This window comes from Gymnoscopelus braueri (assembly GCF_963280865.1).
Source record: "Gymnoscopelus braueri genome assembly, chromosome: 22".
Taxonomy (NCBI): Eukaryota; Metazoa; Chordata; class Actinopteri; order Myctophiformes; family Myctophidae; genus Gymnoscopelus; species Gymnoscopelus braueri.
In genome coordinates, this window is record NC_137624.1 from 29,960,351 (window position 1) to 29,972,672 (window position 12,322).

General features: G+C 41.0%; 1 protein-coding gene across 1 annotated transcript in view; it reads left to right on the forward strand.

Moving 5' to 3' along the window:
* nedd4l (NEDD4 like E3 ubiquitin protein ligase) overlaps window positions 1-12,322 on the forward strand; it is a 65,067-nt gene that overhangs the window by 33,481 nt on the left and 19,264 nt on the right. Inside the window, 2 exon segments of the mRNA XM_080418677.1 lie at window positions 4,716-4,778; window positions 7,098-7,264. Coding sequence (XP_080274803.1) covers window positions 4,716-4,778; window positions 7,098-7,264 — 230 coding nt within the window.

Here is a 12,322-nt window from a genome sequence, read left to right on the forward strand (position 1 = left end):
CCTTCCTGCCGCTCCCTCTTTTTTTTTCTTCACCTCCTTTCCCGCAACTCCTCTGCGTTGGTCGTGATTCGTTCTCTGCCAGTTCTGCAGCCTCAGATAAACCCCTGGCGTTTAGCTGGGCTGTGTGCCAGCAGAACACTCGTGTGGGGATACAATAGAAAATCAAGCGCACTCAGACTTGACGAGTCCTGTAGAGGCTAGTGTTTGACGACAACCACTTTCACCTTGGCGTCTCTATTTTGGGCATGTCATTGTAGGTGAATATTCTTTTTTTTTATGTTCAGAAGTGTTCAAAAATAGCAGAACTACAAGCTGACAAGACGTTGCAATCAAATTGGATCAAAATAGTAAAAGAAATAGCAGAGCTTATAAGCTCACAATGCATTTCGATGCAACGCATTGTGAACTCGTATCTACTATTCATGAAAATGTGTGAATGGGACTTAGTGGCCCTATATACTTAATTATAATAATAGATCAGCAAGATCACAATGCGTCGCATTGGAATGCGTTTTGAGCTTGTAGATCTGCTCTTTTCGAAATTATGGAATATTTCAATTTTTTTCTTCTATTTACATTTTACGTGACATGCCAAAAATAGGGACGACAAGTTGAATTTAAGTGCAGAAAAGTCTCCAGATGCAACCAAACTCGCCCTGAGTCATAGCATGGATGTGCGCATCAGCTGAATATTCAGGGACTGTCACAGGATCTGATCTGATGAGCGTGCCTCCCACGGAGTCGAGTCATAGTAAACAGCTTGGCATTGTCTGCATGCCAAGACTACAGGTGCTGATGTCAGCGTTTTCCCTCAATGACTATCTTTGAGAGATTTGACAGTAGGCACTTTTATAAGCCATCAGTGAGAAAATGTATTATACGCATGTTTTGGTGCCCTACATTAGGCCTGATCACATTTTCCGGAGGAGGTAGTGAGTAGTTCAGTGTGTGGGATTGCAGTTGTTATATCAGCAATGGAAGGCTACCAAAACAGAAGTATACACACACACATCCAGGATAAGACTTTGAAATGCTTCCGCCTAACAGTCCTCGGAAGTTCTGAAAATGAGCAGAAAATAATGCAGATGTCCCGCCTCCCCCCCAACTTACGTTTTGCCTGTGCAGTCGTGTGAATTTACATTTAGCTAGAAACCACATTAGTCGAAGCCTAACTAGCTAGCTGCTTAGTTGAAATGGAAAAATGGAAGGGTTGAATACCCTTCCAGTCTGAAGAGCAGATGACTGCTTCCTGTTACAGCCTCTCTGTAGCACTCTAAGATTGTGGAAGAGATAGCCTGGCTTGAGAGACTAGTAGTCCATAAGCAGCAAGGTTTCCAAGATATTTCATAGATTTTCTTTAGTTCACAGAATAATTTTTGCCTTAACATTGTGATATTGGCCTATGAAATCTTTGTACGTCTATTGCTTAATTACTGTACATACTGTACTTCATATTTATTTTACCGTAGTACTGAATGATATACAGTAGAGATGCGCGGATCGCGGTTTTAGCCGCAGTTAACCGCAGTTTGGGTGGATTTGGGTCAATCAAATATAATTATTAATTAATATCGGATAAACCGCGGGTGAAATATTGCGGTAAATAAATTAATGACATCTAATATATCTATCCATAAAATAGCTAAATCTCTGCGTGTCTGTGTGAGTGTGTAGAGCAGCCTCTGCGATGCGACCACAAAATGCATTGATTTAGCCTATGGAATGTCGGTGTGTCTTTTTTCTTTTTTTTAAACCGGTGCTGCTGTGCTGCGCTGAAGAGCAGTGCGCTCTGTATGTTGGATGTCGCACAGTTGGATGCCGCACCGACATTCCATAGGCTAAATCAATGCATTTTGTGATCGCATCGCACAACTAATACTAAAACTAACGGGGAATACCAGAAAATAATAATATTTTGACATACGGGAAAAACGGTTGATGCGGATATTAAAATTGGATAATATAATTATTGCGGTTGGATAACGGATGGATAATTAATTTGTACCGCGGATTCGGATGACCATGAGAGGCCATCCGCGCATCTCTAATATACATTTTTCGACCCTGCGGCTTATATAACGGTGCAGCTTATCTATGGATTTGTACAGCTAACGGCCACTAGGGGACCTCCTAAATCTATGGATTTTACACCCGCGGCTTATAGTCCAGTGCGGCTTATATATGTACAAATCATTCAATTTAGCTGCTGCGGCTTATATTCAGGTGCGGCTTATAGTGCGAAAATTACGGTATATGTTTCAAAATCGACATTGTGATGTACGCATATGCAATAGTCACATTGCAAAGGCTGCAGTGTAAGGCAAATGTGGTGCATCAGTCACGTTACGCCAAAACGCTTACTGCTTGATGCAAGGTTCATGTCTTATCATGAAGACAAACAGGCTAGTCGATGCTAGCTGACATGCTCTGTGTGCAGTGTACCAGTAAATTGTTCTCGGTAATGTGCTGATCGATTCCATTACAATGACAAAACTAGTGTTACATGTGGAACTGTGAGTGTAGAAGAAGAAGTGGGTCTTTACCTGCTTTTTAAAAAAATCTGTTGATTTTGCCTCCTTCATATGTTTAGGAGGTTTCTTCCATTATTTAGGTGCATAATTTGAAAAAGCTGCATCTCCAATTTTCTTTTTAGCGTGGTTTTGCGTGTCTAGTAGACCCACCATGAAGGACCTCGTCACTCTTGAGGGAGCATAAGGCTGTTTGGAGCTTTATGAAGTATATGAGTAGGAAACCTTTTGTATGCAACCGGTAGCCAGTGCAATGTGGCCAATGTGGATGAAAATAATTTCCTTTCTCTCTGCTATTAGTTTTTTCTTTTTTAAAGACGATATGTACCCAAAACGGGTACATATCATGCATTCCATGCATTTAAGTGCAGTGTTTAAATGTGATTGTGGGTGGATAAGTACTGTGTACTGTACAGGAAAATGTGTGTATTTGGCTCTTAGGTTAAATTAATTAATTAACCCTAATTACTTGTTTGTTTTGCTGCCTCATTGCTTTGTTGTGACAGCCTTCACTGTTAGTGGGGAAATTACACTATTCAACATATGTTGTACATCCACTGTCTATACATTTGTCTTTGGTGACAGATCAGCCGTGTGTGTTTGTGTGCGTGCACAAGCGCACGTTCGTGTGTGTACTTTCCATCTGGGACTAGGCAAACAATGGATACAGAGAATGGAAGGCAAATCATTTTAATTATGGTGAACTTTAGTAAGTGGTTTTCAAAACAGGGTTTCAAAGTGTTTTACAACAGCAAGACAAAATACAGCAAAAAAAATATGGATAAAATGAACACCAATTTAAACAAATTAAGACAAACATGAAATGGTATAAAAGAACATAAGCAGAAATAAAACAGGAAATGAAAATGTAAAGGCCTTGATATAAAAGTAGGTTTTCAGCAGTGATTTAAAAGGATGGCACTGACTTTGCTAGCCTTAGATCCTCAGGTACTTGGTTACTTAATTTACCAGAGGTAAAAGCAAATATATTCATTTTGATACAGAACTGCTTGTGTGAATTCATGTTGTATTGATTTGGCGTCTGCTCTAGCAGTTTGTACACAAGATCCCCAAAGAAGAGAGAATCGTTTTTTGTTTGTTTGTTCTGTAGCTTTAATAATCTTTTCTAAGCGAGTTGAGAGTGTGTGTGTGTATGTTGCATTGGCCAGGGAATAAATGTATAGTTTAACGAAAAAATGTTCGTCTTCTACTGAAAATAATCAAGGTTGACTCATCTGATTGCTGATGAAATCGATTAACAAAAAAAAAAATCACACCCTGTGTGAAGTGGGCGGTGTATTCCTAGCTAATCACAATACTGAATGGAGTCAACCAATCATGTACAAAAGATAAATACATTTATTGAAACACTCTTTATGATGGACGAAACCATAACTCGAAAAAAACCAAGCTTTGGTTTTTTTCGAGTTATGGTTGCTTATATAGGGCTATGCACATGTGTCATGTGACACTGGCCAATCACAGTCCTGAATAGACTGTGATTGGCCAATCACAGCGCAGGATAATTCTACAAATTTCCTGGGCCCAGATCTCAGTGCAGGAAAATGTACATTTTTCCAAATCTCACTTATAGGGGCGGTTTCACCGCCCAAAAAAGCATAGTAGGCCGACTCCCTTTTGAACCAGTGGTGATTGTGTGTCTTCCCCGAATGCTTACTCTCCAATCCAATCACACTACTGTTAATACAGTTGATTTAATGCGATCCCTCCTGCTACCTATCAACCTCACAGTTCTGCTTAATTCATACTCTGACATCCAAGGTCACAATGCTTGTAGATCGTCTATTTTTGCCACGAGACACCGTCGTACTACAACGTATGAATCAGCTTTAGTATCACCTTGGGTATCCTCCCCTGTCTTGTCTCTCCTCTCTCACCACTACACCAACAACCACCTTAACCGTGATCTTTTTTCTTCTCACGCTCCCTCCCACCTTCATGGACCCCATGATCACAAGGAACCTGTTCCCTTCTTTCTGACAAGACATTCCTGACACCCCTGTCTTTTGCCTCGATCCCCACTCCCCTCCACTCTCCTCCGTCCATGTAATTCTTCTCCTTACCAATCAACTGGGCTCTCACTTTGCTCAATGGACTCTACTCACTAAGCCTCCACCCACTTGCTCTGTAAACTAAAGACCCTCTTCCACCCATGTTGTCTACCAGCCGCAGAGTTCCCAGACCAGAAGAACGAGAGCTCAAACTGTCACAGGCGTTGAGGAGCCCATGGTAATATTCTCAGTCTACAGTGTGTATATATACCCTCTCCGTTGTACATCTCTCATTGGGAGTATTCGTCTCTGCACCCCCACCCCACTGTGGATTAATCTTCACCCCCCCCCCCATTTTTTTACATAAACACTAATGATTAAAAGCGAAATACGTCATTAGAACTGAACACAAAAGACAGCAGCTCTTGCCAATTCAAACAAGGTATTAACCAAGACATAATAAACTTTGTGGTCATCAACTTTTTTTTTGTTTAAAATGGTCAATTCCAGTGAAATGGATGGAGTGGTAATGCTAAAGGCATTCCTTTATTGTTGCACAAATTTGCTTTGAATAAGAACAAATAGCGAGTGTTGTCTTACAGCCAAAGATGGCTTCCCTTTTAGTTTATGAATTATGTGAATAAGAATATGTAAGAAGTCTGCTACTGGTAACAATAGCAGACAAGTGAAATAGCACACTATTATGTTAAATGTGGTCAAAATGTCTCTGGGGCATTCACTTACTAATATCATATTAATGCTTTATGTACGTCCTTCTGTAGTGTCATCACTCAGTTGACTACAAACTTCATTCATCTTTATGTGGAACATGGTTACACATGGTTTATTTAATTGCTCACACTTCTTCTACATGGTGTTGTGTCCTTGTGTGAGTCTGAGTTTGTTGTTTGTAGTTTGTGATTCCATTTTAAACAGTATCCCTTACTTCATGTTACTTGAAAGGCATGGAGTAAAGCCCCTTGCACAGTCTGTTTTATTCACACGGAAGAAAACGGACAACGAACATTCAAAACGAACACACACTTTGCTGTGACCTCTTGCACACATACTCCGACACTTGCCGTCCGACGAGTGGCTGCGACAGTCAAGCCCAGTTTGATTCCTGCATTTCTTTTTCAGATACGTTAAGATTGACCAATCTTTTTTTTTTATTGGCCTCAGTGTTCAAAGACCTTAAGATGTGTATGTGACTATTGTACTTGTACAGCTATCGAACAAAATAATTAAGCTCTTGTGATGTTTGTCCACAGTTAATGTTAACCACTTAAAGGGGATAATACCACCCATTTTCAACATTAAACTATGTCCTTTATATAGGGTTGATGTGTAGAAATGAGAAAAAGTTCCCCACCTTCTGTGCAGCCTACAACCGGTGAATCGATTTTTTTTTTAGGTCATGTGATCACTGACGGACGGCTGCTGTAGTCTTTGGCCCGCCCTCTAGGCAGCCTCGCTGCTAGAATGGGGATTTTACTTCTCGCTGAAACCGCGTGGATTGAACATAAACATAGGACTTGTTGGAGCATTTTCAGCCAGTTGAGTTGTGTTATCTGCAAGTCCTATGTCTTGCGAAACAGAATATATAATCATATGCCATTATAATCTAATATGATTTACTTGCAAAGCGAGCATATTCTATCGTGCGGTAATACGGAAGTGGGGAATCCTTTTCTAGCGCGTTAACGTGATGATGTTTCTAGACGAATGTGATGACGTTTCGAACAGTGTCGGCCAGAGCCTTCCAATGAGGCGCCAGAACGTCATCACGTTCGTTTAGAAACATCATCACGTTACGAGGCCAAATAGGGGTATTTACGTCACGTAGGATTTTCCTACGTTTAGGGCCCCTACTTTCTTATTACCGTGCGATAGCTTTGCAAGTAGATCTTAGTAGTTTATAATGGCATATGATTATATATTCTGTTCCACTAGACATAGGATTTGCAGATAATATAACTCAACTAGCTGAGAATGGTCTAACAAGTCTATTTTCAATCTGCGCTGTTTCAGCAAGAGGTAAAATCTCCATTCTAGCAGCGAGGCTGCCTAGAGGGCAAAACTACCGTCAAAAAATCTATTCTCCGGTTCTACGCTGCGCAGAAGGTGGGGAACTTTTTCTAATTTCCCCACATCAGCCCTAAGGTATATAAATGACATAGTTTCCCCCTTTCTCCCTATACCCCTTTTAAGCTATTTAAAAAATAGCCGATTTACATGCTCACAATGTCGTGACGCGACACAATGTGAGCTTGAAGATTGGTTATTTTAGAAACATTTTGAAAATCTGCCCTAAATAGGGACTGCAGGTTGAAATGATAATAAGAATAATAAGATTTTAAAAAGTGTAGTGCAATGGAAAGGCATATATTTGAAAAGGGCACTTGTTTATGGAATAACACAAATGTACGAGTTTACTTCCTGAAATGATCATTTTACATCATGGTAGAAGAGTCCCTCCTGTTGTCTCTCCCTGAAGCTCATGTTAACTAGTTGGGTCTTTGCTTTGCTCTGTCTCTCTGCCTTCCCTGGGCTCTAGTCTCCGTCGGGAGCTGCTTCCGCCTTGACTACCCCTGGCCTACCACCGGAATGGGAGGAGAGGAAGGACGCCAAAGGACGCACTTATTATGTCAACCATACCAAGCGCACTACCACCTGGACCAGGCCCGTTGTGCAGGTACACACGTCTGAAGGTTTGGGACGGCTGTGCTTGTTGCACGGCACCGACTGGACCTTATCGGTCTTATTCCGGGTCATTGTCTTCAACCTGTGTTCTGGAATGAGTCGTGTATTCCTGTTATGTATTTCTCCCCTCTGTAGCGTTAAGAACGAGAAACGGCTTCACAAGGACCAGTGTTCCCTTTCTGACTTGCCTCTCTTGTCTTTCTCTCTTCCGTGTCTTAATTTTCCAAGTTGAATGTGTGTCGTCGTCCTCCTCCTCTTGTCCCAACACTTTTGTCACTGAGTGAAGTCCAACTCTGCACGGGTCATGTCTCTTTCCAAGAGCCAAGCATGGAATTACACCAACAGCCACTTCTCTGTGTCTCTCTCACGTTCCCCCATATCTGCCCTGTTTCTCCTCTTGTCTTCCTCTGTCTTTCTTTGTGTCTTGTGTGTGTGTGTGTGTGTGAGGCAGCTCTACACAGCCTGAGGTGGGAGAGAGAGTCTGCTGCATGGCGCTGATCCCAGGTCTCTAGGCATAGCGCTGTATGTTTATTGCTCACCTCTGGAGCCCGATCGATATATCACTCGGGCCGATATATCGGTCATTATTTGACTTTTTGACTTCACATCGGTATCGGCACTTATGCAGCTGGTGATGTCTCCATTTCTAACCACGTTAAACCTTTGTGGGCATGTCATTTTAGGGAAATATTTTCAAAAACCTTCAAAAATAGCAGATCTACAAGTTGCAATAACGTTGCAGCAATGCTCGTTCAATGCATGCAGATCTACAAGCTCACAACGCGTCACATTGCAGTTAAATAAAATAGAGTTCAATTTATGTGTCTGTTCTGTATCGAAAGGTTATGAGAAATGTTGAATGTTCTCCAATAGAAAGTTTAAAATCGAATTGTTTCCAATTAATCTATATATATGTATATATTTATTTTACAAAATATCGGCCAAAACATCGGCAATTGGTACCGTACGACTTTCCAAAAATTGGGATCGGCATTGGACCCACAACTCTGGCATCGGTCGGGCTCTAGTCCTCTTTGTCATCGCCCCCCTTCTTTCTCCTTTTGTGTCGACTGTCCATTAATGACCTGTTCATCTGTGATGTCTATGAACAAAACGGCATACTCTGCTACTCATCTACTCTTGTCATTAGAGAGGGTCAAAGGCAAGTGATTTCCATTAAATTGGAATGGGAATGAAATGGACACACATTAAGCCAGTGCTCATTGGTATGCAAACAGATCATTGTTTAGCGCAGGGGTCTTCAGCATTTTTCAGCCCAAGGACCCCTTAGCTGAGAGAGGGATGAACCAGGGACCCCCACTACAAATTGTATAAATTGTGTCGCAGATTGAACTTTTTCATAGATCGCTTCATAGACTTGTGTAGCGTTGTGTTGGATTCATTTTAATGTGTATTTTAGTTAACCACTTAAACCCTCAATACTTAGAAAATGTGTACGGTACTTGGTCTGTTCTTTTCCCCCCCGCTACACCAAACCTCTTTGCCGAAAATTGCCGATATAACGCCTTGCAGTGCGAGGCGTTATGAGCTTGTAGATCGGCTATTTTGGGCTATATTCCCCCCCAAAAAACCTGTTCCTATCACACAAAGATTTGGCGGCCCCCTGTAGTAACTCTGAGGGGTTCCAGACCCCCTGTTGAAGACCCCTGGTTTAGCGTATTGCACTATTTTTCCCTCTGAATGCTGAAATGATTGACCCCGAAGCCTTGTTCCTCTTCTTCATTTGGAAGCTGAATGCTCATTTAAGCTATCATCTTTATTTCAATCGGTATAAACACGTATTGTTTGGTGCCCAACGGAAGCCCTGACTATCTGATATTAGGAACACATTCCTCTGAGAGCAAAGTGTGCATCCAAGTCTGTAGCACTTTTTATTGGCTTGTTTTGGGGACCACAACAACATAGTTTACATTCTTCGCCGCGCTTGGCCCATAACTACCTAGCGACAAGCGCAGCGTTTCTCTGTTTCTCCAAGCTCCACGCAGGCGCTGACAATATATCCCATCATCACCTAGAATCCCAAGTATCGTGATAACTAGGGATGTTCGATATGGGCTTTTTACCGATATCCGATATTCCGATATTGTCCAACTCTTAACTCTATAACTGCCAAAGACGTTTATAAACGTCTTTGAGAAATTAGCTGTTGCCTGCCAAAGACGTTTAAAAACGTCCTGGAAGAAAAAAAATTCTAAAAAGATTAAAACATTTTTTTATTTAGTATTGACACCTTTTCGATATTCCAAACGAATAAGGAGATAACAATTTCCAAAGATTTGCTGCTCCATCCACTTCAATGTTAAAGGAGCTACACCATGAATTTAAAAAAAATATTTGATATTTAATATCATATGGTGTATGTCCCTCAAACCTTTTTCAAAAGGTTTGAGCCTAAATCATCACTCAGATATACTCATCCCAAGTCAATTGTCTCTGGCTTATACAGCGCTTTCAGCTGCAATACCAAAACGTCCTCTTGGGCAGGGGGGGGGCTACTGAGCAATTCTGTCTGTTAATACAAAAAAATATTTAAAAAAATTATAAAAAAAAAGGAAAAAAATGGAAGAATTCAGCATAAAAAGAAGCATCTAAGAAAAATACACTTTGAACATTTTTGAACAATTCCACCAAGTGTTTGAGGTGCCTGTTTCACCCACTTCCGGGGGGCGGAGCCAAAATCCGAGCCCGAAGTATTTGTTCGTAGACCCCCACTTAGGGGGGGTAGAAAAAGTTTCGGAGCGATTCGGGCACTTTTCATTTAACATTGGGTTTGCCATCAATAATGTTTGTGACATCATAAACATTTCCATTCTGAGATCGCCTGTTCAGACACGCCCATTCTGGAAATCCATGAAATGAGAAGGAATGACTGAATTTAAAAAAAAAAACATTTTTTTGGGTACAAGAGACACTGGAGACCCCAAAAAATACAAAAAAACAAGAAAAAAGTGATTTTCATGGTGTAGAGTCTGTAGACCCTTTAAAATTGAAACGGACAAACAATTCACAATGTTTTTTGGTTTGAAACTACTGGTTTTGAGCTATTTTCAAACATCAAACAACACATGACAACAAGGTCAAATTGACCTTGTTGACATTTGTGAAACCACACCTGAATCTCATCTGTGATTAGAAATTTTCTGGGGATCAATCATACTTGAGAAAAATATTTTGTGGCTATGCGAAAAGGTACCAAAATCGGTCAAAACCCTGGCAGAGGCTACAGACTGTTCTGAAAAAACTCTGGCAGGGTAAGAGTTAATTTCCGATACCGATATCAACCGATATATATGCAGTCTTCTTCACCAAAAGTCAACTAATTGTCACGTAACAACATCACATATTTAATAAAATAAAATGGCTATAATATCGATATAATATCTAATAAATATCTAATACATCTAATATAATACAGTGATATTGTTAGGTTTTCAATTAAGTGAGTCCCGGGACTCACTGGTGGTCATTTGAATGAGTCCCACTACCCACTAATCTTAGATAAGATGTTGGCCTATACATAGGTTTCCGCGCGACGTCATCACAGAGCAGAATGCGCAATCTGCGCATGCCGGGGTAGAACGAACCCGGAAGTGCCCTTCACTCTTTTGTTGTGTTCGGGAGTTAGATAGGTATAATGCTGCTATTATAGGCATAATAGGCATAATGCTGCTATTGTATACAAATAAAAGACGAACAGATCCAACTTCCGACAAATCATTTTTATTGAGTAAACAAGATATTACAAACTGCATAATTTAATCTACTTTCATTAAACCCGGTGAAGACCATTTCTTTTATGAATGTAGATTTGACCAGAGCTGCTGCGGGTAATAGCGCCCTCTATAGGCTCACCCCTCCACTGCGCGCGCATATCCTCTCATGTTTACATGACAGTACAGAAGCATAATTGCCTTGCTGCATATAACATTAACGAGCGTCAACGAGCGCCAGCTGGACACAGACACACACACCCTGCCCTGTGCAGTGCTCTAATTTGAAAGTGACTGGAGTCAGTCTCATTTCTCTCCAAAAGCCCTTGAATATGATGGAATATGATTTAAGGATTACTGTGATTATGGTAAGGACACATTTCATATCACACACACCATACAGTAAGAACTCCTGTTCTTACTGTATGTAAAAAACACTACCGATATTTTCCGATATTACATTTTTATGCTAATATCGGGAGGCCGATAATATCGGAAAACTTAAAGAAGCTGTAATAAGCTTTTTTATTGAATAAAAATCTGTTTGGTATAGTAAGTTGATAGAAAATAACTAACTAGCTCTTCTATTGAGAGATTGAGATCCTGTAGTCGGGTTGACAAGGGGTATTGCATGAAGGTCAAAATGCAATTCTTCTTCTGCTCAAATGGGCTTTCCATTATAGCTGAACAGCAGAAATGTTGGCGCTTGCGCGGAGGGACCAGGGTCCGGATTCCGGGTAGTACATAAAAGTTATGGATTGCAGCTTTAAGACCAACAGTATATGCTTCATCATCGTACAACAATAGCGAAACTACTTGATCTACAAGCTCACAACTCACACCACTCAGAGGCCTTGTGGTGAGAGTGCCTCCCTGAGACTGGGAGGTCGGGGTTCAATCCCCAGCCAAGTCATAGCAAAGACTATAAAAATGGTACCCAATGCCTCCCTGCTTGGCACTCAGCATCAAGGGTTGGATTGATCCATGGGGGGTACTTGTAAGTACATCAAGCTGCCTCACGCTACAGAAAAAGGAGATAGGCTCCTGACCTATGGGCCACATAAGGCTAATGTTTAACAAGTTAAGGTGTGTGACACGTTGTGTGTTTGTAGACCTGCTATTTTTGCTATAATTTTTTATTTTTTTCTTAAACATTTTGAACGATTTTCACCTATAATGACATGCGCAAAATAAGGACTCCAGGGTTAACGTGGTTAACTAAAGCGCATGACGGCCACAAACGACAAACCAACATGTGCAGTGATATAAAATGCAATACGAGTGCAGTGTTCTGGTGGTGGGTTGTCCTTTTTCATGCCAGCTGTACCGATGTGTTCAAACCTGTGTG